At 44.7% G+C, this 27,699-nt stretch overlaps 1 protein-coding gene and 1 long non-coding RNA gene across 8 annotated transcripts in view; one reads left to right on the top strand and one right to left on the bottom strand.

The window, feature by feature from the left end:
• The first annotated feature begins 237 nt into the window (after positions 1-237).
• The window catches only part of LOC115555689 (capping protein, Arp2/3 and myosin-I linker protein 3), a 130,530-nt gene continuing 103,068 nt past the window's right edge, over positions 238-27,699 (top strand). For 3 of the 7 annotated variants that reach the window (XM_030372687.1, XM_030372689.1, XM_030372685.1), the window contains exons 1-20: positions 238-392; positions 3,457-3,551; positions 7,832-7,882; positions 7,983-8,042; positions 9,043-9,164; positions 9,264-9,358; positions 9,763-9,833; positions 10,277-10,350; positions 10,797-10,872; positions 10,966-11,054; positions 11,152-11,246; positions 11,714-11,800; positions 19,920-20,029; positions 20,114-20,191; positions 20,317-20,393; positions 20,910-21,014; positions 23,144-23,213; positions 23,673-23,754; positions 23,929-24,025; positions 24,795-24,849. In XM_030372687.1, the coding sequence (XP_030228547.1) occupies positions 335-392; positions 3,457-3,551; positions 7,832-7,882; positions 7,983-8,042; positions 9,043-9,164; positions 9,264-9,358; positions 9,763-9,833; positions 10,277-10,350; positions 10,797-10,872; positions 10,966-11,054; positions 11,152-11,246; positions 11,714-11,800; positions 19,920-20,029; positions 20,114-20,191; positions 20,317-20,393; positions 20,910-21,014; positions 23,144-23,213; positions 23,673-23,754; positions 23,929-24,025; positions 24,795-24,849 (1,647 nt within the window). In that variant the 5' untranslated portion in view covers positions 238-334. Of the gene's footprint in view, positions 393-3,456; positions 3,552-7,831; positions 7,883-7,982; positions 8,043-9,042; positions 9,165-9,263; positions 9,359-9,391; positions 9,618-9,762; positions 9,834-10,276; positions 10,351-10,796; positions 10,873-10,965; positions 11,055-11,151; positions 11,247-11,713; positions 11,801-19,919; positions 20,030-20,113; positions 20,192-20,316; positions 20,394-20,909; positions 21,015-23,143; positions 23,214-23,672; positions 23,755-23,928; positions 24,026-24,794; positions 24,850-27,699 lie in introns of those variants that run through there. The other 4 variants (XM_030372686.1, XM_030372688.1, XM_030372691.1 and 1 more) reach the window with 4 other exon arrangements.
• Positions 25,681-26,592, bottom strand: LOC115555691 (uncharacterized). The gene is made up of 2 exons (XR_003978901.1): positions 26,079-26,592; positions 25,681-25,998 (listed from the first exon to the last, which is right to left on the bottom strand). It is a non-coding gene; the product is annotated as an uncharacterized LOC115555691 (long non-coding RNA).

Below are 27,699 nucleotides of genomic sequence, written 5' to 3'. Positions count from 1 at the left end.
TAGAAGCTAGTGTAGAAGATAATTCATAATTTAGTGTAATTTTCAATAACCATAACAGCACAAATAGTGCCATGCATATCACTAAATAAATATACAATATTTCCTCTAATGTTAAGTCAGATCAATGAGCCAGAAGATAAAGAAATCGTGTCGTTCCCTCTCTCTCTCTCGCTCTCTCTCTCTCCACTCTCCTCTCCCCGTTCTCCGGGCTCGTGTCCTTACGGTTTCTTTCAGGAAGCGAGGTCGGCTGACGCTCTGCTAGTGGAACGAGGGGGAGAGACGATCCGTTTGGGTTCTTCAATAAGAGAGAGGGGGAAAGGGGGCTGTGATAGGCATGGCTTCTGAAGACATCACTGGCTCTTGTTTCGTCAGTCTGAGCAAGGAAATTACAGGTTGGTATAAGATGCTCTTTTATCATTTATTTCCCTTCCCAGTCTCGTGTGAGCCTCTAATGCTTTAATCACCATACAAGTGTATAGTAATTAGCCTAGGCTTTGGGACTGAAAAGGCGCATTGCATGGTCAACATAGGATTTTTGTTTTGTTTAGGTTCGGGCTTCTGTGATACATTAAATTCCATGTGGTATGAAATCAGTGCTTAAATTATTAAATGCATTTATACACGCATGTCCTTCTCCTGGTGTTTCCTTGGGGACGATCATGTTGTAGAATCCCAGCGTTAGGCCACTGGGGAAAAGGGGCGTTGTGAAAATAATCATAATAGCCGTGGAGGCTTGTCGTGGGTATTAACCGGTTCTTTCTCATACATTTGTTACGTTTATTCGTAATTTTTCGCATATTGAAATCAAATTTTGTATGATAAATAAAATAATTGCTCGTGTTCGGGAGGTTGAACTATTCAGAAATTGATCTATCGCTGAAATGACCGTCATCGGTGTGCTTGCTGTATCTCTGGTTTGACTTCCCTTAATGCCACAGACAGACAGGAAAACGCTTGGAAGCTAGACGAAACAAAATATGAAAAAAATGATAGGACCAATGTCCTCATCTTTCTGAAATGTTAAAAGTCCTAAAAAGCCTTCAGGTAAATGTCAATTATTCTCTCTCTCTCTCTCTCTCTCTCTCTCTCTCTCTCTCTCTCTCTCTCTCTCTCTCTCTCTCTCTCTCTCTCTCTCTCTCTCTAACATGATCAAGTTGTAGCGGATAGACAGTGTTAATTGTTCCATTAGGATTCCACCACATTGACAGCAGTTTCTGTAAGGAACAGGATATATCTAGGACAAGATTATCTTCCAGGGATGCAGCGTGCAAACAGTCAACATTGTTGGCTCTCTGGTCGAAGTCATCACTCCTGTCTCAATTAAACCTAGCGATTTTGATCTTTTTTTTTGGTCTGTGTATAATATAGCCATGCCATGGGTTTTGTGGTTGGAATTGGCATTGCCATCCGTCAGCTGTAAAAAAAAACATTTCTGTGATATTATCTGTTTCTAGATACTCTGTCTGAGCCGATTTAGATTTTAAGCTGCTCCTGGCTAAATTCTGACCAATCAGAGCATCTCTTCTGTGATTTGTCTTGGGGATTCCTTTTTGCCCCTCAATCACAAGTATGTAATGCAACACTTTGGAATGGCGAAGAACCAATGGGAGGGAGGGAGCAGAGAGGGAGGGCACTTATTTTTGCTTGATTTGTTTTAGAATCCTCTTTTCTGCCTTCTCTCTCTACCGCTGTCAAATGTCAATTGACCTACAGCAGCTTTAAATAGTGTCATTGTTAGATGTCAAGATCTATAATCTGTTAAGGTTAGGTCTGTGGAGCCATCTAGCATGTGCATCCAACATATTGAATCAAAATCACATTCCAGTATTCTAAATAAATTTGTGCACATATTACATTGGTCGATGATCAAGTGTGTAACAGACGTTTAAGCCTGTTGTACCAGCAAGCATCCCGTGTGAAGTTTCTGTTTGACAGTGTCGATTACTATTTTAAAGAGGACATAGTTGCTCATCGATCTGTCATACATCTAGGTAACACGGCCACTTGTGATTTCGGAAGGTCGATTTTCAAAACGGCTTGTAACGGCTAATCACACTCACACTTGGTATAATATGTCAACTTTAATTGAGTGTGTCAAGCGTTAATTGATTATAATGCCAGAATGTAACATGGTGCGCCCATGCTGTCGTCTTTTTCCGCATTTCAAACAGTATTCTATCTATAACATTGTTTCGAGATGACCATCAAAGTAATTTCTTAGCAGGGTATGGGGTTTTCTTGCCAGCAAGTTGAACAATAAAACCGCACAACACAGAGCAGTTCCAAAGTCCAGGTGATGTATTGTACGGGTATCTACAACCAGGGTGGGAAAAGGGTACTCCACCCCCTTTAGAGCACACTCCGTAATTAGTCCAATTCACTCTCCAGCGATCTCTCTCGTCAGTCCCCTCACTCCTCCCTGCTGTCTGCCACACGCCCTCCCACTCAGCTCTGACCGGGAGGGAGGGGAGGTCCAGTTCCCCAGAGCCTCCCTTCTGGAAAGGGCATCTGCATTCCCATGAGCTGCGTCGTCTCCTGCTTTGCCGAGACAAACCTGCTGGGGGCCAGGATGGGAAACTGCAGCACCTGCAGCCATGCGGACATGGCCGGCTGTCAGCGCTCCCATCAGCTCCCGATACATAGCCTGCTAAGCAATGTTTGCTTCCACCAGTTTTCTGTGTGGTCTATTTATTCAACTTGGTGTAGCTACATGCCTGCATTCTCCACCTTATGTAGCAAGATCGTGGGTGTGGGGTTTCCACGCCACCAAGTTGAACATTAAAACCACACAACACAGAGAGCAGTTCCAAAGTCCAGGTGATTTATGGTATGGGTATCTACAACCAGGTTGGGAAAGGGTACTCGCCCTCCTTAAGGGCACACTCCGTAAACCGTAATTAGTCCAATTCACTTTCCATCGATCTCTTGTCGGCCTTACAGTACTCCCTGAAGATCCAAAAGATGCGGTCTGTAGTTTGCTAGCCCTAACTCTCCCGTGTTTTAGCTTGCTCTCCCCTTTAACTCCAAGCACTCCTGCTTAATGGTCCTCAGGCCTGCATCGTTAAAGGGAGTAAGTCCATGTAAGGCTTGGGGGTGGAGCCAGCAGGTTGCCAGATATACCACTCTCCTCACTCCTCCCTACCGTTTGCCACAATATTTTTGTAAATTTTCAACATTTTGTTCAGGCAAATGGTCGCTTGTCATTTACTGCTAAAAAAGACAACCCTGTGTCCTGTTTCTGAATGCGCACAGGGGCCTTTTCAAATGGATTTTCCTGGCTTAATATAGTAAGAATGCTGGTTAATCACCTGTCCAACTAAACAAAGTCAAATGTCAAAGAAGGTCATTGTCCAGGTTTGATTTGAGAGTGTCTTCACTCTGAACCAATAGCAGCAGAGCAAGACGTGTGCATTTTTCTTATTGTCATCCAAATTTGTGTTGGTCTTCCATCCACAGAAAGTGTCAGGAAGATTATCGACAAATCTCCTATCAAGTTTGTACGTGGTATCAAACTTGGCACCAAAAACGGCAAAACGGAGGAAAGAATTTTGGTAAGTTAATGCTTTGAACCAGTCTGTCTATCTGTCTGTTATGTTGAGTCAAAGGTGTGAAACCATTTGGTTATAACATAATCCAAGGCCCAATGTCTGTTTTTGGACTTTCTGTTTTTCTATCTCTCCTTCTGTTCCTCTTATCTTCCTCCCTCCCCCTTGAGATTTATTACTGAATATTCAAAAATGAGACAAAAGTCAGATACAGAAGTGTTTTTGGTTGGTTTGCGATAATAACTGCTCTGACAATCTAAATGTTCTCTCTCCGGTCAGCAAACTACAGACGCTACAACGGGCTGCAGCTCTGTGAGACTGTATCTGTGGTTTGAAGGGATTAAAATAGGTGTGTGTGTGTGTGTGTGTGTGTGTGTGTGTGTGTGTGTGTGTGTGTGTGTGTGTGTGTGTGTGTGTGTGTGTGTGTGTGTGTGTGTGTGTGTGTGGATGCTGGTTTGAATCTAATTGGACCCGGGTTTCTGTGAGCTTTGGACGAGGCGGGGGGCCAGCATTTGATTCTGTGCTGCTTTCCAGAGAGTATGTGGGAAAGAGATACCAGCTTTCTTTTTAGCTGGTATCTGTAGTTGGGGGCGGGGGGGAGCCTAGTCTATCAGATTGGAAGTGGACATTTTATTTTGGGAGAGTCTCAACATTGTTTGCAATCGTTTATTGTGGAAATGTGTATAATGTATACAGGAGCATCATGAGCTCTGCTCATCCCACTATTTAGAGGGAGGAATTCAAAACGTTCTCTGTTCAATTGCCTCGGTTTCACATGTAGCTGATTATAAGAAGTGTGCTTCCCCTCATCCATCTGCAGTGACGTTGGCATAATGTGTTAGCCCTTGCTGATATCATCCGTGTTCCTTTGGTATACCGGTTACCATTTCTCCCATGTTGTAGTGAGTGCACAAATTCTTCCTTTGATATTCAGGGACTTTTGATATCTCTTTCTACCTGCCTGATCCATATTTCTCTTTCTCACTCTCTCGCTCTCTTTCTCATCTAACGTCTTCTGCTAAGATGTGTTGGGAAACGTTTCCTGCTCTGAGATGCTATCCCTTCTAGCTTGAGGCAAGAGAGGAAAGTATTTTAATGGTGAATGGCAGTTAGTTAGTTAGCTTCTCTTTGGGCTTCTCTCTCTCTCTCGCTCCAGCTATCCCACCTGTCTCTTTGCTGTTAATTTTTACCAACTTTCTCACACTTTCAGGTCATGACCCCAACTCAACCCTCGCAAAGTGACACTATAGTATCTTTTTATCTGCATCCCCTAGCCTGGCTATTGCCAGAAAAAAATCAGATTGCACGTTGGTCTTGGGAGGCTGCTGTAATTTTCTTCAGCACAAGAGCCGTGATTCAAATGACTCTGTTCGCAATTGGATAGTCCTTCAACCAATCAGACCAACCATTCGGATGACGTACTATGCAGAACGAAGGGAAAAATTCAAGGCAGGTGTCAACAAACGTGATTGTTTTGTAGCACAATGGGTTGGCAATGGCAGCTAACTTTTTTTGAAGGTTGTGCAAAATTATTATGAAAGTGGAGTGTATATACAGTCACTCAAGCAATATTTTTATTAAAGCTAAGAAGCCTATGAGTATCGCCGACAGGTTTGCAGGCATAGGGTTTATGGTAGTGTGGGAGTCGAGCAAATTTGAACGAATTTGCTGTGTTATTATGGTGCACTCACATTAGGCCATCTGGCCGTGGCCGTGGCCGTTTTCACACCTAACCGTGCTCAAATCTGCCAGTGTGAGTGTGGCCAGTCTGGCCAGGCCAGGCCAACTTGGCCACTTGGGAGAGGTGTGCTGCTACGGTACGGGCCACCACGATACAGATGCTAATGAGCCGACATGCGCACACGCATGGCTACGCAACCTGAGCTGGATGACGTATAGTCCATGCGACGACCATGGACATAATAAAGGGGACGAGCCTTCTTTCCCATTAAACGGTAAACATGTTGTCAAGCGGTTCAACTAGTGAGTGTGAACTAGAGCGGGATCTATCTGAGAACGGCTCCAAATAAGCAACAGACTCAGCAAAGTGCGAACTGTGTTCTCTGTGTTGTTGTCCATTGTTGTTAAAACTCTGACTGGCGGCAGACTTTATTATGGTCCATGCAGCGGACGCTTGGTGATGACGTGTTACGACGTGATGACGTATGTACAAGAGCCTACCGTGGCCAGGCCACAGTTGCGATGGCCAACAGCCACGGCCAGATGGCCTAGTGTGAGTGCACCCTTACTGTTCTCTCACACCTTGGGCATGATTTGACCGCGTACTGGAGATGGAAGGATGAGTAAATCGCCGGCAGATCGGGCTGGGGATACCCACTCTAGCTTGCCGTCGCTTCCCTGTCGTCATTTTGCTAAACCAGCCATTAGCGCCTGAGGGAAAAGCCAACTTGGTGATTGGCTCCAGTATAAGTGGATCGGAAAAAGGAAGAAAAGTATTGCTCCTCTCCAGCCCCTGCTGCAGGGCGAATTAAAAATGTAGCCAGAACGGCCTGGGGGTACCCAGTCTAGCATCCCCCTTCCCCCCCCCCAGTCCCTTTAACCCAGGTCGCTCCATCGCCCCCCACCCTCCGGCAGACGCATGCATGCACGAAGACACACATTTTGTTTCCATCATCTCTCTCTGCAACTGCTCAACCTGTTTCGGACATCGGGTTAGGCTAAGCTTTGGTTGGGTTGGAGGAAAGACTGTGCGTGGTGAAGTGAAGGGTTGTATCAAGCATAGAGAGGGGTGGGGCTGGCACTAATGCATTAACTCACTTTTTCGAGTGAGTAAAAACATAAGGAAAGAGAAATGTGAAGTGACTGACCCAGAGTTAGAGAGATATTCAGTCCGGGCCTCATGTGAAAGACAGATCAAGTGATTTGGAGTGATGGAGCAGAAGACTAGCGGGAAAATGGGTCGATGGCAGGACTCCAGAGAGGAGACAAAGAGTACCTCTGATCCACAGAATAGCTCTCAGTTAGTCTAGACTATAGCCAATGTTGCACTGATCCGCTCCATTCCAAGTCCACAGCCCTATCAGCCGTGCCCGCAACAGACAGGCCCTGGCTGGTTGCTGGATGCTGAAGAACATCTTACATTTCAGCCATAGGGAGGGTAAGCAGAAACAGAGCCATAGGAAATATGAGGTTGGCTAATATCATTTACCTTCAGGGCAGGCAGATTTTGGGGAAAGGGAAATGTGCCAAGCTATGCCTGGAGTTGTGCAGCATCTTCCTGAGAAGCTCTTAGGTTGTAAGGACAGGCTGGCGAGCCACAATCAACTGCCAGCTAGGGGAGAGCTGAGATCCCTTGGAGGTTGTTGTCAAGCAGGACGGTCTAAATGGTGTTTCGATAGAAGTAGCCGCATGCTCTCATTTTGGACTGGCAGGAAGGAAATCGTGTGAGAGCCGCTTATTAGCTTCAAATAAGAAAAAGGATAGGTGATTAAACGTAATATTGCTTTGTGTGCGTGTGTTCCTTACATTTTATTAGATTCTTTATGTATATATATTAGTGCCTTCAGTTAAACGTGTTATTAACGTCGTTAACGCAAACCGATGTTAACGGCGTTCATTTTTTTATCTTGCGATTAACGCAATTCTTTTATTAAAACGAATAGCAATTAAACGATGTATGTTCATCGTTTAATTGCACTATAGGCATTTTTTTGTATCGTCCTGTTTTGATCAGTATATGCCAATGTTGTTATCAATAAAAAAACATTTGCACAAGGCAAGCCGATGCACTTCTCCATGTTGATAAGAGCATTAAAATGAGAAAAGAATTATGGGACAAAGAAATCAAGGGATATTTAGCATAGAAAAAAGAATTGCGATTGCTCGCGATTAATCGTGAGTTAACTATGACATTAATGCGATTCATATTTTAATCGCTTGACAGCACTATATTTATATATGTATATATATACATATATATATATTCATATAAATGTCAGGAATTCCTGAGCAAAACTGGTAGCCTACTTCAGAGAGAGCAAGAGATGGGTTATCTTATGATTGCATTGTTATCTAATACCATTTAAGACTACATTGCAATGCTATTTAATACATCTCTGTTATTTGTTCCCCGCCTGGTTTAAGACAGTGGGTCTCCAAATGGAATGCTTTAAGGCAGATCAATAAGTGAATAGAGAGAGGACTTCTCATTTCACCCTGACTATTACCATGGTAACTCAATAGTATGCTTTGGCTCCAGGCAAGGGAGTGCGGCTGTGTCGCATGGAACTTGATCAAAGTTTAGTCTTATTCTTCCTTATTTTCAGGTCCTCACAACATGGCGACTGTATTTCCTGATGCCCAAGGTTCCCACAAAGGTAGTTTGGTCTTCCTGCTACTTTAGGGATGATGTTTACCGTTGTAACCCTCTTCACATGCCTAATAAAATGTGTTTGAAAATGCATCTTCCACCTACAGATAGAGGCAACGTTCAACTTCTTAGAAATTCGCTCTCTGACCTCCCATGCGGAACATCAGGTGTATTTATTTATTTTCTAAATAATTATTTTTGTCATTTTTGTATGCATGCACTGCATTCCAATTACAGGTATTGAATTATTTAAGGTAATTAAATAATAACCAGATTATTGCAGTCCTGTTATGGGGATAAAATGCATGCAATAATGAAGGGATGATTAGAGAATATACAGGTTGCAGCCTTGACACCTCTGGCTAGCTGAAGTGTCAATGAGTACAGTACATGAAACCTAAGGCAGTATGGGAGGTTAGCTGATGCTGGCTGATGCTTATGTATGCTAACTGAGTCGCTATTTAAATGAGTGGGTCAGCCTTTAACCATAACTTCCATGTCCGACATTCTACTTTACTGAAATTGCATTGCAATTCATTTGAGAATACTGTTAACTAAGTAAAAAAGTTTAATAACATTTATAGTAACCATACTCATTTTATATGGGAGTCAAACCACTGTAAACAATAATGCTGTTATTAATTATTACGTTTCATTTGTCTATCAACTCTTACATTTTATGTAGAAACTCATTATTGAGTTGGTATGGGAGCCTGCTATTCCATAATCAGGCTAATCAATGCAAAGGTACACAAGCAGCTCTGGTTCCAACACAAGAACACAATCAAGCCATGGAAGCAATAAGTAAGCTCGCTACTTGCGACTTGATGAAGCAACAACAACGGCAACAAATAAGAAGCTCATTACTGGCTACCCCTGCTGTGTTGGGGGAAATCAATTTTCCCTTTAATGGCACATGAGTGACCACTCATGTGCCAACCTGCCTCCCCTCCCCAATTTTTTTTTAACTTCAAGACTCCATGGAGCTCTGTGTATTGTTGTTAGTTGATTTGTTTATTAGCCTCAGGTAATCGTTTTATAATGCAGCTCTTCAAGTTTGAAAAGTCAGTCCGTCTCATCAGACCAAACGGAAGTTTGTAAATTTGAATTGTAAATATCAGTTACTCATTGTTTTCCCTTGTACCACATGTCTCTAATGCAATCCAGGTGATCGTTGACACGGACAAGTTCACCTACTCCCTGTGGTTTCAGTCCCGTGAGCAGCTCAACCATGTCGTCAGCCATGTTAACTTCGCCCTGTCACGAATATTCAACAACTCTGTGTTTGCGTGGGTGCTTAGGCTGTCCTCCCTTATGTTGATTAGTTAGTTCATGTTATAATAATGATGATTTTGTTTGGTATTTCACGTCTGCCTTTTTTCTTTTAGCCCCTCCATCTGTCACTCAGACAGTGACCTTTCAGAAGGCAGCAGGAAGTACTCCCCCAGCTCGGAGACGTCGCTGGAAACCCAGAGGGCGTGCGGTAAGAGGAGCACACTGCTGAGACTGCTCTGCATTAGTCTTGAGTTACTATTCACCTGAGCATTCAAACCACTCACATGCACTTGGACGCGCACACACACACTTGTGCATGTACACAGTTGCACACACACACACAGACAAACACACACACACACGCAGTACGATCACACTTACATTCGGAAGTGCAACTGCAAACTATGTCTTGGCAGGTTGCAGAGAGGCAGTATGTGCTAGAATACTCCATTTCCCAGATGTTCCTGGTAAATTCCCCTTTCACACAAACATAAAAGATAACTGTCGACTGCTTTTTTGCACGTTTTTAATTTCTTCCCCATCCCTCACCAACGGAAGCATCTGCTCATACATCTCTCCAACTTCTTGTTTTTTGTTTTTGTGTCGTTGCAGGAGGTTTTTCGGAGACTTACGCTGCTCTATGCGACTACAACGGTATTGGCTGCAAGGAGGAGGTGCAGTGGGTAAGAAGCTAAGCCCGTCCTTCAGTCTCCCAACTGGGGGCGTGAGTTACATAATAATAATAATAATAATACATTTAATTTAGAGGCGCCTTTCAAGACACCCAAGGTCACCTTACAGAGCATATAGTCATCATAAATCGTTTAAAAAAACACGACATTGGGGAAAAAATAAATAAATAATAATAATAAATAAACATAAAAAATAAATAAAACAAAAACAAGACAAAACAAAACAAACAAACAATCAAAACAGTGATCAGTTAGACGTTGTGGGCGAGTTTGAACAGGTGAGTTTTGAGTTGTGACTTGAAGGTTGTAATGGTGTCTGACTGTTTTATGTGTGTTACATGAATGTAACTGCTGTGTGCATGAGGGTCTGGGTTTCCTCCAAATATCCTTTGGCAAGCCAATGGTGTAAATGGTGGATACTATTATGTTAATAGGATGTGGACACAATCTATCACTCCCAGGACAACCGGGAGTTTAACCTGCTGGACTTCAGTCACCTTGAGAGCAGGTGAGTGTTAGGGGGTGTGGCCGAGCTACATGGGTCATCACTGGAGAGACTCAACGGACACATCTGACATTGTTGCATGCACATCAACCGAGCCACCTCTAACCTAACACACAAACATAACCATCCCTAACCTAATGCCTTAATATACTGATATCTAACTGAATACCTAAACACAACCATCTACCACCTAACAACGGAATGTTGCTATCTCAATCCTCATATCTAAACTTAACCATCTCTCACCTATTACCTGAACTTAACCATCGCTAACCTTATACCTGAATTTGACCAGCTCCTGGACTTCACTCTTTTTAAACCAATACCTAACCGTAACCATCTCAGCTGTATCCACGTGTAGCCTCTCCCGGATCATGACACATTAGAGCAGATATAGCTTGACTCAGAATCTGCACATCATTTGTGATGATCCGTCCTTACTCTTACAGGGATTTGGCAGTCATTGTTGCATCGATGGCCTACAACAACTGGTTTACCAAACTGTATGTCAAAGACCTGCGGATAGTATGTATTCTTTTAATCTGAGGTTTGTTGGATTTTGCAGGAGGGGGGATTGTATTTATTGTCTACTCAATCTGAGTGTTTATTTTGCCACAGGGGTCGGAGGTCACGGAGCAGGTCTTGCACACGCTCAGTAAGTCTTCAAGCCTGGAGGAGATCACACTGGAGAACGCTGGGTTAAAATCGTGAGTGAACTCCCACTTCCACATTATATTCAACTGTCTAAGGCTGTTTGCACCGTTGCACTGGCTGAATATTGCATTTAATTTTATGTTACCATAGGGACTTTCCACAGAAGATGTCAGTTGCTCTTTCAGAGAATCCAGCATCTGCCATCCACTCCCTCAACTTGGCCCATAACTCTCTGGACAATCAAGGTATAAGGAACAAGTCTCAGCTGAAGTGGAACTTAACAAAACATATCTAGTAGATAAAGAAATGGGCACACTTCCACTTCTATTCATTATTCTGTGGGAAGTAGGAAATTCTGAAAACAATCTAACAATCTGCCCAGTTATAAACGATGCTTGTTTAAATTGTTCAACTGGAATATCCAGTTAATGTTTCTGTTCACGACCACCTAAAAATATATGTTGCAGCCACTCTTTCATCCATCCGTCCTTCCCAATTTCCCAAGAGGTATAAGACCTTGACCCTGAATCCTATCTGAGGCCCAGGGGCCTAATAGTATCCTAAGGCCTAAGTTTGTATCTGTGTTTGTTAAAAATTTGAGCATTGGCTTTGGCTTTGGCAGTACTTTCATTTCAAACCGTCAACCCAGGAAGCATATTTGCTCCTTGGCTTTGGACTAAATTGTGTTGATCTTCTTTCATGTGTGCTCTAGGTGTGTCCAACCTCATCCAGCAGGTGTGTCGCCTCAGCAAGGGACTCCGTCTGCTAAACCTTTCCAAGACCTCTCTCTCCTCCAAAGGTTAGACAAGGTCCATATTTCCCTTCTCTAGCCCTTTGAGACCAGATATTGAAGTTTGTGTTTTGCAATGAATATCAGTCTGGCCTTGAATGGGCAGCCATTTATTTGCACATATGGGCACAGCCTTACCATGTCCAAAAAACTCCTGCCAACCAGATTTATAACTGTTTTACTTTCTTGCTTCCTTCGCTCTTGCCGGATCCTTCTGCAAGTAAATCAAAATATATTCTCCTCTAACAAAAGCAAATTTCTTACACGCACACACACTCACACACACACACACACACACACACACACACACACACACACACACACACACACACACACACACACACACACACACACACACAGACACACACACACACACACACACACACACACACACACGTATACACACACACCATCCCAGTCTACAGCTACCTCTATGTGTTTCTGTGGAGTCCTTGTTAAATAAATGAAGAACTCTGGAAGTTTTGGCGGAGTTCCATAGATCAATGGGATGATCCTCAGCACCATCATCATTGATACCTGTTGTGTTTTCTGTGGAGGTCTGCCATTTGTGTAGTTTTGTTATTTCTTATTTACTTAGTTAAGTTATTGATAAACGTCTGAGGCTCGGCAGCCCAATGGTGTAGTGCTTCTTTAAGAGAACAGTGTGCTGTGGGTCCATGTGACCGGTGTTTGCCCAATAAAAAGGTGGCGCAAGAGTTGTATTATTGGTACATAACTTTGACCCGGTGTGCAGCCACTTGGTAAGCTCCCTTAAGTTCTTGTTTTCTTGTCTGCTTTCATGTTGTCAAATGATGTTGCCTGCTATGTTGTCTAATGATATCGCAATAGCGCTATGCTCCGGTAGATCCTAGCACTTTGCTAATAGCCAAAGTTCAAACGATATATATATTTCAAGTACATAAAGCCATTTGGACTTGTAAACGTCGCTGTCCCATCCGTGTCCATCCATGTTCGTTTTATTTAGTTTTCTGAACATCGATTGAATGAAATCGCAGGGACCGGCATGGGTGCTGTACTTCCTGGTTTGCCGCGGGGCATTCTGGGAGCTGTAGTTTCCTATTGCGGAGAAAGACTAGATGCTCCTTTGAGAAGGCTGTTCGGTAGGATTTGAATATGGCACATAATTGACATTTGAAACGTGTACATTAATGGTTATGAATTATTGTTATTATTATATATTTGTATTTTGATGAATGCAGGTGATGTTTGTGTAATGCACATGAGAAGTGAAACATTGCATTCCTTATTTTCCAGATTTATTACCTGCTTTCCCTTTGTTGAAAAATAAGCAAACAAAAGTGGAATACCGAGTAATATCCTTTGTACACCGGGTTACCCCTTCCGTGGGGAGAAAACGGAACAGTAATAAATCAACGGCCTGAGCACATCAAGCCAAGAGCCAAGTCTGTCACCGCCCTATCAGCGTTGACCAGTGAAGGAGCACCAAAGGAAGAGGAATAGGCCGAATAGACCCCTCTGTGGAACAGCGCCTTGGTCAGTGCGAGAAAAGGAAGATGGATTTGGCAGAATTAGCGGCCCTGAAAGGAAAGCGCTCAACAGCACAGGCCCTCTTCAGCAAAAGAGCGAAGAAGCTGTCCCTCACTGTAGATCTCCTAGGAAAAAGAGCACTCATTGACGAGATCAGAACACTTGGTGTGGACTTTGGAAAGGTGCACGATACCGGTCTCGAATATATTGATGCTCTGGGAGAAGTGGAAAAGGCAGAAGAAGAAGCAGCTCATGCAGAGGAGAAAACGGCGAAGTGCCTTGACACATACACAGACACGCTGCGGCTCGCTAAGGAGACATTATGGTTCAAATTCGCCTATGTCGAAATAAAACTGTACGTCGACGGTACAGAGGAGAAATGTGCCGAGGTTGAGTACACTGACGTGAAGGAGTTGCCGGAGGAAGACTGTCAAGTCCTGAGAGAGAGCCTGGAGGAGAGGATCAGCATGCTCGAGCGGAAGGTGCTTGAATGGGTAACCATTGTCTCTGAAGCCAAGACAACAGTGTACAAGCAGCAGCTATACAACCTGGGAAACAGACTGCATGACTGGGTGCAGAGCTGGAAAAAGTTGAAGCGGACTGATGAGCTTGACGGGGGAGAAGAGGCAGCGCCTGCGTTTCCGAACTTCCCACACGCACCACCACAAAGCATCCCTGGCATGAATCCCGGGGTGTACGGCTTCAGACCACAGATCAGTCTTGAAAGAACACGCCTGCCCACGTTCTCAGGAGACATGACCGACTACTACCGGTGGAAGGCTGAGTGGGAAGAGCTGGAACAGCTGGGAAACCCACAGAGGACGGCTGGGGTTACAAGGTTCCATCTCCTAGCAAGTCTCAGCGACAGAGTGAAAAAAGACCTGGTTCTGTCCAGCTGTGCGTCGGTGGATGAAATGTTCAGGCGCCTCGACAACCGCTTCGGGAACAAGGCGAAAATCGTCCTGAGGATATCCGAGGAGGTTCAGGCCCTACTCCCCGTAAAAGGAAACAACCCCAGGAAAGCAATTGAACTGATCCAAACTGTGGAGCGGGCCCTTAGCAACCTTATGATCCTGGGAGAAGAGGATGTTATAAAAAACCGTTGGGTAGCACAGTCCCTTGAAAGCAAGCTCCCAAGCTCTCTGAAGGAGAAATGGATTGCACACAAGTTTGAGGCTGCGAATGGTTTTGCTCCACCTAACCACTTCGACTGCTTGCTGCGCTTCCTGAAGAAACAGGAGGCAATCCTGGAGGAGCTGGATCTGCTGGAGGCAAGCCCTGGAGAGTGGAGCCCCTCAGTGAGAGGCCCGGCAGACAAGCAAGAAAGAGGAGCCAAGAAAGCGTTCTCCAAAGCCACCTCAGGCCAAAGAGGGTCTCAGTCAACGGGCTCATGCTTGGGCTCATGCACTGCCTGTGCCGATGAGACACACGCTTGCAGGCTGTTTGCCTGCAAAGCCTTCAGGGAGATGGATCTCCAGAGGAGAAAGGCCCATCTAAAGACCCATGGGGGATGCAATCGGTGCCTGTGCTTCAACCTAAAGGATGGCCGTTGCAACCCAAAGTTTCTCTGCAGTAAAATAGACTGCCGCAGAGAAGAGTCTCACCATTATCTGCTCTGCCCCAAGTTCATCGCTCCAGAAAAAGACACTGGTAGCGAGGAGCAAGGTACCAAGAGGGTGGAACGAAAAGGCCTCGGACTGACAAGCCAGCAAGCAGAGCTCCTGGCGAAAGTCACTCCTGAACTGAGAGCAGAATTCAGGAAGGCATTTTCCAACAAAGTCTCAACAACGATCTGCAGTGCTGGAGGTGGACTGAAAGAATACCCGGTGGTAATGATGTTGCTGGACGTAACCACTAACTCAGGCCAGCTAATCGGTGCTCTTATTGACCTTGCCTCTGACACCAAATATGTAACAAACAACGCTGCCCAACGCCTTGGACTGATTGGTGAGAGCATTAAGTTAATCGTCCATGGAGTAGGAGGGTTGAGAAAGACTGTCACAACCAAGAGATACTCCCTGCGTCTAAGAGTGAAGACCACCAAGGGGACGGTAACGGAACACAAACTGCTCTGCTATGGCCTGGAGAGTATCGCGGAGATAAGTCAGCCTGTCACTCCGCAGCAACTGCAAAAGATCTTTCCCGACGTCGCTGCAGAAGAACTGGTCCGTCCTGAGAACATACATCTTTTGATCAGCCACAGGGAAGGTCGCCTAGTTCCACAGCCGTTCAAGATGGAGGGAGATCTAGTCCTCTGGGACGGCCCACTGGGCAAAACTGTTGGCGGTACTCACCCTGATCTCTTCGAGATGGTCGACCTCACGCTGCACCAGTTCGAAACCCACTTTGCAAGGTCCATGAGAACATCCTCAAGGGTGTACAAGGAGGTCCTGGTGGACATCATAGACCTGAGTGACGAGGACCCAACGAGGATGGAAAAAGTGACACTCAGCAGCACCACTGCCACGAATAAAGAGGTGTTTGAGTGGTTCAAGTGGGACAGTATTGGAGCAGCATGTGACCCGAAATGCGGGAGCTGCAAGTGCAGCAAGTGTCCCCCGGAGGCAAAGAGATGACCCTTGGAGAAGAAAGGGAGTTAGAGAAAATAAAGGACTGCCTCTCTTATGTGCTAGTAGACAAGCACAGTGACGCCCCACACTGGGATGCGGCCTACCCATGGAAGGCCGACCCAGCGATTCTGCCAGATAACCGCCGAGCAGTGGAAGCAACCTTCCGGAACACCGAGGCTCGACTGGCAAGGGAACCTGTATGGAAAGCGGCATATGGAGAGCAGATCCGCGAGATGGTATCAAGAGGAGCAGCCATCAAGCTGCTCCTCTTGATACCATTGAGGGCTGGAAGGGGCCGATCTGGTACATCAGCCATCTGGTCGCCCCGAATCCTCATTCTAGCTCAACGCCAGTGAGAATAGTCTGGAACAGTAGCCAGGAGTTTAAAGGGATGAGCCTGAACAACCTTCTGCACAAAGGCCCTGATGTCCTCAACCAAATCCGAGGCGTCCTCCTGAGATTCAGGAGCAGATTGTACGCTGCTCTTGGTGATGTTAAAAAAATGTATAATTCAGTGTGGCTGAAGGACGAGGAGGTACACCTCCATCGATTCCTCTGGAGGGATAACCCCGATGATGAAATCGGTGTGTTTGCCGTCGTCAGGGTCAACATCTGCGACAAGGCTGCCGGTTGCATCGCTCAGGTTGCCATGAGAGAGACGGCAAACCTGCCCCAGTTCGCATCCATGGTTGCAGAACGCCGGATCCTGACAGAGGACTGCTACGTGGACGACATATTGACGTCACATAATGACCTCCAAACCCTGATTAAAATGACCAAAGGAGTGGAGGAGATCCTAAAAGCAGGGGGTTTCTCCCTCAAGCCCTGGGTCCTGACAGGCCAAAGTGGGAGGAGTGAAAAACCCACTGACCCGAACAACGTCGGGTCGACGGAGCCAAAGACCCTGATACTCCCCAACCGGATGCGGGACGAAGAGAATAAGGCATTGGGAGTGGGATACAAACCCGAATCTGACAAACTCGGCGTGCTAACGTCTGTGAACTTTTCATAGAGGGGAGGAAAGATGAGAACCGGGCTGGATCTACGGGAGGATGAGATCAGAGACGGCACCCCCGACCCTCTCACCAGGCGCATGCATGCTGGAGGTGGGTCGAAGGAAAAGACAATATCGCCGACCCCATCACAAGGGGAGCATCCCCTGAGGAGCTTGCCGAGGGATCAGTCTGGCAGGAAGGCCCTACATTTTTGAAGCTGCCTGAATCAGATTGGCCCGTGAAAACCGCCGGAGACATCAACCCCTCTGTCACTGAAGAGATCGGGGAACTTCGGAGGATGGCGTTCTCGGCCCTTGTCACAGCAAGAGCCCAGCCCAGGAAATGGTCGGGCGCGACCAGCGTTGCGCTTGTGCGCCTTCTGGACCCCCGAAGGTTCAGTTCACTGACACGGTTGTGCGGGACCATCGCCTGGATAAGACGAGCAGTGGAAATCTGGCTGGGTGGCAACTGCCAGGCCCCAGTTCAGTCAAAGTGGAAGGCAAGACCATGCCTGTCTGTGGAAGAAAGAGCAACAGCTTTCAAAGATGTAGCTCTCGAAGCTCAAGACGGTGTCAAGTTCCGCGACACAACTCTGGATCGCCTGGTGGTTCAGAAGGAGGAAAAGACGGGACTCTTTTTCTGCGGAGGGAGAATCCAACGTTGGGATGAGGACAGAGTGGCTGTACCGCTAATCCCATGCCAGTCGTGGCTAGCAACCCTGCTGGCTACGGATCACATGAGGAAAACCACGAAGGTGTCGCCTCTACCCTTCTACGGACAAGAAGGAAAGCCTGGATCATGCAGGGACGAAGGACAGTTAAGAAGGTGCTGAACAACTGTGTCACCTGCAGAAAGCAAAGAGCCGAGATGTGCAGGCAAATAATGAGTGATCTCCCTCAAGAGCGAACCAAAAGAGCAAGCCCATTCGAGTACACAACCCTCGATCTTTTTGGCCCCTTACAAGTAAAAGACGCTGTTAAAAGAAAGACAAGCAAGAAGGTCTGGGGCATTGTTTACTGTTGTATGGCCTCGAGAGCCGTCCATGCGGACCTCACAGATGACCAGTCGGCAGAAAGCTTCCTCCAAGCGTACTCCCGCTTTGTTGCTCTGAGGGGGCATCCAAAGAAACAATGGTCCGATAGAGGCACCAACTTTGTTGGCGCCAAGGCGTCTCTGCGTGAGCTGCATAAACACCTGGCTTGCCTGCAGGCTGCACCAATGGAAGATGTAGCCGCCAAGAACGGGACCGAGTGGAAGTGGGAGTTCCACCCCGCAGATGCACCCCACAGAAATGGAAAAGGCTGCTGTAAAGCTTTTGAAGAGGGCGCTCACGAGCCTTGGAGGAGCTACAGAGTCTTTCACATGGGGAGAACTCCAGACTCTGTTCTATCAGGCAGCCAACCTGACAAACGAGCGTCCAATCGAGGCCAGAGCTCAAGAACAGGAAGACTCGGTCGAGTATCTAACACCCAACTCCCTAATACTGGGTCGAGCATCGCTTGGAGGAGACACCAGCGGGCTTGACCTAGAGACCCATCCCTGGCGTCGACTAAGGGCTATTCAAATCGGAGTGGACCGGTTCTGGGCATAGTGGAGAGAACTAGCTGGCCCAAATCTGTTTGGTCGACACAAGTGGCACCGGACAGAGAGGAACGTCAAAGTCGGCGACCTCGTCTGGATTGCTGACCCAAACGCTTTGAGAGGTCAGTTTCGTCTGGGCCGGATTCTGAAAGTCTACCCTGATAGTAAAGGGATCGTCAGGGATGCCGACACACCGCCCAATCCCCTTGTCACACACCTGCCCAAACCCCAGTCACCACCCTTACCCCTTGTTGGCTGGTTGGTGCAAGCCTAGCGCTGCCACCATGCCCATCACATTGCTCACTCATGAAGAGGTAAGAGCATGCACATCCCCAGGCAGTGCACCACACACCTGCCAAAGGGATGTGATTGACTTGGACATTGGACACCTACACTTCCACATGGACAAAAAATAAATAAATAAATAAGGGTGTCACTAATGCCCCTTTCACACCGCCGCAAAATCGGGGCCGGTTCCGGGCCAGTTCGGAGCTAGGGCCAGGGCTTTGGTTTCACACCGCCAAAGAACCGGCTCCGGCCCCTAAAAACCGGTTCAACTCTGGCCCCACTTTAGAGCTGGGCTAAAACTAGAACCGCTTTTACGCCGGGGGCAGGGGGCGGAGTTATCCGTACCTTCATAAACAGGAAGACCAACGAAGACCGGCATTTTTTAAAACACCAAAGTAAACAATGGACGTGAATCCGTGTATGGTTCTTTTTTGTTTTTTCTGATTTTGTTTTAAATCGGAATATTCAAAGAACGAACCATACACGGATTGAATCGAAGACGAAATTGTTGTTGTTGTGTTTGAAACTGGCGCGAGGGTTCTTCTGCGCGCCTAACCTGCCGCTTGATCATTGTGTGGTGATTCAACGCGCCAACGCAGCTAGATGAGTCCATGTCCATGCAAGTGAACGGAGCGTTCCCTCTTCGTCATAACTATCAAACCAAACATCCTTCACATTCACCGAGCGAACATTATGAAAGTAAAATGCACATTACTCGCTAAAAATGTTTCCATAAACGCATTTAATGGCGTAACTATGTTACTATTTCCAAAAAACAACCGATATTTGTCAAAAAATGGAACCTAAATATCTCCTTTTCGGGAACAGAACCTCCAATTAATTGTGTCTGTAAACGGTTCATGATTTAATTTGGGTTAGTATACCCCCCAGTTTGTTATGGCTTCAACAGCTCAGTAATTGTATGGTAACCCTGGACTGGAAGTCGACTGCCTGCCAACAGTTGCTGTCTCTCCTCATTCTGTGTTGGCCATTGAGAAATGAGCAGTGTTACCTCAAACTCTGAAATGTTCACATAATGGCTGCTGCACACGCACATCACTATAGCTACCAGCTCGGAGGGAGGTGGGAATTATTATGCATGGCCGAAACATTTATTCTGTTCTTTTGTCTGTCTTTCTGTCTCCTCTCACCTATCCTCTATCACCATCCATCTCTTCCTCCCAGGAGTGGTGTCTCTTTCTCAAGCTATTTGCTCCAGTGATGAATATTCCAACTCTCTCTTGCATCTGGACCTGAGCAAGAACCCAGGACTGCTGTCCGGCGAAGACGTGTCGGTTAGTGTGTGACACACACGCACGCACGCGCACGCGCGCTAAGAAATGACGGACGATTTATTTATATTCTCTGTCTTTTTGTAGAAGTTGTACCTATTCTTGTCGCAGCCAAACTGCCTCGTTCACCTGGATCTTTCCGGCACAGATTGCACTGTAGACTCTGTGAGTAGCGAAAGACAAAATAATTGAGTGTATAATTGCATGAAAGAAAACCGTCAACAAACAAGTGCCATACTCTCTCTCCAACTGTGTGGAGTACTTTGTCCCCCTTTCCTTTTCTCGCACAGCTCTTTGGTGCTCTTCTGCGGGGCTGTTGTGCCGATCTCTCTTATCTCAATCTTTCCAAAAACTCCTTTTCTCACAGGTTAGTCACATCTTTCAGATGGCATCTTGCTTTTGGGGTGACTTAAACAGAGCATAACTTTGTGTAAATGATTTCCTATAATAGTTGAAACTGTAAGCTTTATGCTATACTTTTCTCTCTCGTGCTCGCTATCCTTGTCTTAAGCCTCTGGTTTAATCTGCAATAATCTTCATCTCCCATACAAATCAGAAACCAGAATAGAGATGTTGGTACGACGGAAACCTTATGTATATCCACACTTTGTGTTTTTATGTGTGCGTGTATTTGTGTATGTGTGTGTGTTTGGGTGTCTAAAGCTGTTTTAAAACGATAACTCAAGGAGTTGTCTGCAGGAATAAGTGTCATGAATACACAGCAATCCGTAGCTCCGGTGACGTTGTACCGCTGTGTTTTGAGTTTATAGTACATGCAGACGATCGTAAACTTTGCCATGGCCAGTAAATGGATGGGCATAGGAATCATGTCTACTCACGATGTCTCTTCCTCTGGATCTCTCCTCTCAACCTTCTCACCCAGAAAGGTGAAGGACACTCTGCCTCTATTCCACCAGTTCATAAACTCCGCCTTCAGCCTCACCCACGTCAGCCTCGCCTCCATGAAACTGCCTCCCGACGTGCTCAGGTGGTTTCCACGGTCAAAATGCTTCGTGCTGTTTCTATGTCTCCTGCTTGCTTTCTTGTTATTTCTGTATTCTATTTTTTTCTTTCTCTTTGTGGTTCTTTCTTTCTGATATTTTTTGGATTTCTTTGTAAGATGTTATAAAATACATTACATTTAGTTTCAAAAGAGCAGCTTAGTGCAAAGCAAGAGGACAACTCCACAAAGCCAACACTTGTTAGCTGAGACAGGTGTTAACTAGTAAGAAAAATAATGTATTCGTACAATAATGTATTTTAAAAGTAAACATGCACATACACATTGCCAAGGTTATACACCTGGGGCCTCATTACAGAAACTTCCTAACTCTGAAACCCTATCCTATCTTGAGATGGGATGGCATTTAGGGGTTTTTAAATTACAGAAGGAGGTTTCCTAACTTAACTTAGGAAGAAATCCTATCTTATCTTAAGATAGGAATTTAGCCATTACAAGTTAGGTATTTCTTAAGTTAGGATCCCTAAGTTAGGTGGCCATACACCCTGTCCTAAATTCAAAATAATTGTCAATAACAGAAGAACATGGTAGCAGCACTGCTAGTAGGTCTGTATGACAATGAAGACGAGGAACATCACAACAGAAATGTGATGGCTAAAAGGCTACCGAGACCGCATAATGATTTGTTACCTTTGCAGGGCCGTAGCACCAAATCCTGGGCCCCTATACTACAGGTACTGATGGCCCCCCCTGCGCCAGGTTGTTGACGGGGGGGGGGGAGCGATTGTTGACGGGGGGGGGACTGGCCAAAAGGTAAAAAAAAAAATTTTTTTTTTTTTGTCATGGGCCCCCCCCTCTGCCTTGGGCCCCCCCACAACTGTCCCCTTTGTCCCCGCAGTCCGACGGCCCTGTACCTTTGTATTTAAATTTTATTTCATCGCCTGCAAAGACCTTTAATTTTGATTTTGGTGGAAGAATTGCTTTACTACTTTATTACTACCTCTTCTTGTTCTCTGTACCAATACCCACCATGACCGTAGTACTAGTGCTACTAGCTTGCCGTCATTAACAAAGATCCTCAACAGTCTCTGTTAACGTTAAAAGTAAAATTATATCAATCTCCCGCACACTCTGAGGGCAGAAACAGACATAACCTGACGATTGCTGATCGAAAAAATCTGATTGAAAGAACAGTTAGGATCACCTAAGCTAAGATAAGATAGGATGCCAAAAATAAGATAGGAAACGGCCAACAGGTAAGGGACTGCTTCTGTAATAGGAAATAAGGATTTTTCCTATCTTTGAGTCCCTAACTTAAGTTAGGATGAGAAGTTAGGATTTTTTCTTTAACGAGGCTCCTGATACATACAGGCACAAACCTAACCACACGCATACACAAACCCACACATCCTGTTTCAGGTTGAACATCAAAGTGAAACTGAAAACTAAAACCTGTACCAACAGCCATGGTGGTTGCTCTTTAAATCTTAAAGGAATAATACAGGCTGCAACACGAAGACATTATTATACAACGTCCAACCATGATTTCCTTTTCATTACTGGGTTTATTTTTCTGTGTAATATTAGACATTATATTTATTTGCAGTTTGTCATCGACTGTCATTTTCAGTGCTGGATTTTGATCCTGTACCCCTCCCTTTCAGGGAATGTGACCGAAACTTAAACAAAAAGAAATAGGTAAACTGAGTTGTAGCCAATGATGAACATTTGGGTAGATTGCACGTATGTAATATGCAATGATTCGACGACAGAACCCTTGAGTGTTTGATCACATGGGAAAACAACTATTAGCTGATACTAATGGTTGATGCTACAGGGATTTGAAGACGTACTATCTTGTTAAACCCCATTGTTACTACTGCCACAAATTCTTCTTATGACTTGGTAGCATCTACAGAAATCAGGGTTAGCCCCGGCAAAGTGAAATACTACCTAAAACAGTAAAATTACGCCCTGGGGTGCGTTGTACATCGCCAATAGACATATTCTTTTCAAAGTCAACGTTTTGTTGCCTGTATTATTCCTTAAACACAATTCACTTCATTGTTTAGGACGAAGAGAGAAACTATCAGTTTTGTACATGTTTTTGTCTGTGCTTCTACTTGACTGGTGGACTGGCTCATTGTGTCTGCCAGGTCTCTGCTGACAGGACTGGTCACCAACCCCCACATCAATGAACTACACCTGGACCTCAGTGGCTGTGAGGTCAGTTGGTCCCAATCTGTCAACCCATTTGCAGGCTGAGATGACAAAGAACATGTTGCAACTGTCAATCCTGAAAATTGTACATCATTACATTTTCAAATGACAACCCCAGAGATGGCTTTGACAGGAAGCATTTGGAATTGTTTTTCTTCTAATCGTTGGAGTCATGCTCAGGGATTTCTTTGTGCGTGTTTTAATTACTTGCTTTTGTCTTGTTATTACATTTACAATCAATATTTTATTTCCTTTTTATTAAACATTATATTTTATGTTAAAATATTTAATAATTCATAGTAATCACAAATTAAAATAGCGCAAAGGATTTCCAGGGGTTATAAAATATTATTATGGCATGTAGTACTCCACAAAATCTTCTGACATTTGATTAGGCAAAGTTTGGTTTGGCTTGATGACCCTTTAACCACCAACCATTGTTCCCTCCTTGCCTGCCCCCTTCAGCTGAGATCTGCAGGGGCTGCCGTGATCCAGGAGCTTTTCCCCAGGGTGTCCTCAATCGCAAGCCTGGATATCTCTGATAATGGTAGGCTGGCACTCTGATCCTCCACACCAGCCCTCTCTGACCTACAATTATTCCAGACACCGTGTGTGTGTGTGTGTGTGTGTGTGTGTGTGTGTGTGTGTGTGTGTGTGTGTGTGTGTGTGTGTGTGTGTGTGTGTGTGTGTGTGTGTGTGTGTGTGTGTGGGGGGGGTGTAGGTCTAGACGGAGACCTGTTGTCGGTCCTGCCAGCCCTCTCCAGACATCCTTCCCTCAAGCACCTTCATCTGGGCAAAAATTTCAACATCAAGAGCAGGTAGTTCTGTCCTTAGGAACTATTTGTGTTAGGACCACCTTTTTTCATAATGTATTTTTGGTAAGGGTTGTTGGTGTGTCTGGCAGAATTACTAGATTTATAAACATAGATGGTCAATTGGCTTTTGTTATATTAGCAGCAGTATTATTAAAATGAATCTGAATGATGGCTGCATTGGCCCATTAAAGTCTCAATTTCAAATTAAATAAATTCAGAGATACAAAAATCATCTATTAAGAAAATCGACTTGATTATCAACACGCTTTCACTGAACTTGACTGAACATGGGGGCATTTGTGAAACCAGTTTGTTTAATCGAATCCTTGGGCAATGCAATCCAACATCGAGAAAAACAGCAGTGGCAGGGCAACTAGGGCAGCCACCAGGGGAGACTGTATTATACAGTATAGATGTAGTAAGTTTGGCCAAACAATCTTCTCATACGGGCCTCAAATAACTGGAACTGCATTCCTACTGAACTAAGAGAAAGCGCCGCTTTCTATCATTTAAAACAAAACCGAAGAGATGGATTAAAAACAGCCAAAACTGCAATCAACAAAAGCTGATCCTAAGTACTGCACTTATTTATTTTTAATGCCTCTTTTCTCTCTTTTTTGCTTACCCTGGCAAATTTACATTTTCACTGTAAACTAAAAATGTCAATTGATATGCATTGTCCCTTTTTAAATAAATAAATAACAATTTAAACAGAAAAAACTCCTGTGGAGTCATCTTAGCTGAAGCATCTCGCCCCCCTCTCTCCCTCCAGGGTTCTGGACGAGGTCCTGCAGAAGCTGGTTCTGCTCATTCAGGAGGAGGACTGCGTGAGTGATAATGCAGTGTCAGCACTCAAACACAAGTTGTGTAACCGGAAAAGGCTTCCATGTTAGTGCTTTAGGTTTAAGTACTTCTAAATAGATAGATTCCCTACTTCCCCCAAATTCAGCAGTTCTTCAACCATAGGAAGTGCTCTTATTGGAGCCAAAAAACGATTAATCTCAGCAAAGCTGGATTTGTGCTGAAAAACACCATATATGCATCATTTCCCAATCATAAATGTCATCTGCGAAATACTATTGGATACAGTTTTTCAATGCGGCAACCATTTGTGTTTGTGCAATTTTTAGGCAACCAAGTTTAGTAGATAATATTACCCAGATAGAACAGTTTGAGGGGTTACACAAGGCAAGGCTTACATTGTGTAATAGGCGATAAGGTAGGATATAATAATAGTGGCAAGACATTAACCTTTTAATGTGATAAATTTAGAATGATTAGTAACCAAAGGAGTAAAGTACGAAGGAATAATAACAAATCAAGCAGTTGAGAACAAAACAATCTGCTAATATGGCGATGTGTTTTGGACACAACACACAATTGTATTTAGCAATATATTATAGCCCATCATTAAATTTTATGGATTCATTTAAGAGCAATTTCATATTTGGTTTGTATCAGACGGACAAAAACTACACAATTATATCAGCGCTGATAAATAAATGACAATATTTAATTGAGAGACACTCAGTTTTACATTGGTGCTAATGACTCACTAATGCTGGCCTTCAAGTGAAGCGCTTCCATCTGGCAAAGCTGGGCCTGGATAGTGTCACAGCCGAGCTCAAGAGAATAACAAGGAGGAGGCCACACATGGCTTTAAGTTTAACAATCATAGTTTATTTAACCAACTTAACGTAAAGTAAGTTAAAGTGATGCATGTTAATCAATCAGTGCTGTGTGTGGATGAGTGGCGAATGCGATGTATGTGCAAAGCAAAGTTAACCAAAAACCCTAAACAAACCATACGCCAAAGGAGAGAGAGAGAGCAAGTGACTGACTCCTACAGTTTATATAGCTGAGGAGCTCAGCCCGCATGGGTGTTGGCCATTACAGCCATTTCACGATCACTCAATCAGGAGGTGCCAGAGGGCTGTCACACCCCATCTCCATAAGAACGGGGTTCACCCCGTAACCTGAAAGACAACAATGTAACATGGTGGAATCATACGTTACATAACTAAATATTAACCAAAAAAAATCAAGCTTGGGATACCTTGTGCGCTCAGGTATGCCCAATCCTTACACACATTGATCCGTATCAACAATTTTGCCCTCCCATTCCTTCCTCCGGCATCCCTGAGACACAGTATTACGTAGTTCTTCAAGGAAAGTGGTCAAATCCAAAGGAATAGCTTTTAAGAGAGTTTATTTGGTATCTCGTATTTTCGGTATGGTAAACTGATACTCTGAAGCAAAGAGAGATTGAAGATGTGTCTAAGCACGTGCAAGCGTTCTCCTAGCTGATCAATAGACCTTAACCCTGTCCAAATAGCTGCCAGAAGAATTCTGGCTTGCTCTGGCTCCAACCATCTGTTATGGTATGGATCCGCAAGCCCGGAAGTAGTGGGAGGAGCCGGGGTGACGTATTACCCTCGGCCTCCTTACCTGTCTGGTGCTGCCCTCTGTGGATGGAGCTGTTATTGCAGCTTTTAGTAAGGTCCTGCTCCCCTTGTGGCTATGTATAGTATTTACGGCTTATATGTTTGGTCTTGCTTCATAGGGTCTATGTGTGGGTAGATTAGGTTCTTTAAATACGTAACAATCCCTCCTTGGTCATCTCAGATGACCATACAATAATATTTTAAATCATAAACACCATTTACCACACCGAAAACATTGTCAATGTAGGATAAATCATCAACACCATCAACCGTGTGGGAATAACTATCGAATAGAGAAAAACCACTACGCGTCCCACAATACTGAAACGGTATTCACATTGTGGATCTCATAGGAAATACAGGTCATTATTTAACAATACAACAATGAACATATATCTTGTTATCATACAATCATATGGTCAAACAACACACAAACAAAAGTATCCATAGAAATACTAAGCTAATACCCTTCGGTTATGTGCTACAAGGTCATACAATTTTCAACATGTGCAAAAGTAAAGTAAAAATTGGTAGTCATAATACAATTTTAAAAATTCAAAATGATTGATAGGCTAGCATGGATTTGGGTGGTTCAGGTGATCTTCGTGTATTGGTGTGTTTTCTTCTGTCGCCGTCGGGCCTGTAATTCATGAACCCAAGACTCGTCCCTCCTTGTCAAGGGCTCAGCTCACAAAGAGGTTACTTTTACATCATGGGAGCCTCCAAACAGGTTCTCCATCGTCGTCGTGTCAGCAACAGGTGGCCTGTAAACAACCGTCTCAAAGAAGATCAACAGTACCATTATCAATGCAGCGATACAGAAATAACGGGTTGCACTCGCAACCAAACAATACTATATGATAACAAACACAACTCGTCTTGGTGGTTCGATAACTAATTATTCAAGTAAATCCAGGATATTGATTATTTTAGTCACAGGTGCTATAAATGGTGGCGTTTATTCTATATATTGTAACTGGATAGGTTCGGGTTCCTCAGGTGGTATCTCATCCAAGTTCAACGGATTATATCTGATTCCTACGTAAGCATGAATGCCACCTGGCACTTCTGTAGCGCCCACTGCTGTGGTGATCAGCCGATTCAGTAGCCCTCGTGCGCAGGGAATATAACAGCAGCCGACAACAATTAACACGGCTACTGCCATTATTCCCGAGATGAGTACTGACTGGATCATGCCTTTCCACCTATCAAACAGGTTCTCCATCCATCCAG

Source organism: Gadus morhua, chromosome 12, assembly GCF_902167405.1.
Source record: "Gadus morhua chromosome 12, gadMor3.0, whole genome shotgun sequence".
Lineage (NCBI taxonomy): Eukaryota > Metazoa > Chordata > Actinopteri > Gadiformes > Gadidae > Gadus > Gadus morhua.
The sequence above is the reverse complement of the archived record's forward strand: the minus strand, read 5'-3'. Positions and strand labels throughout refer to the sequence as shown.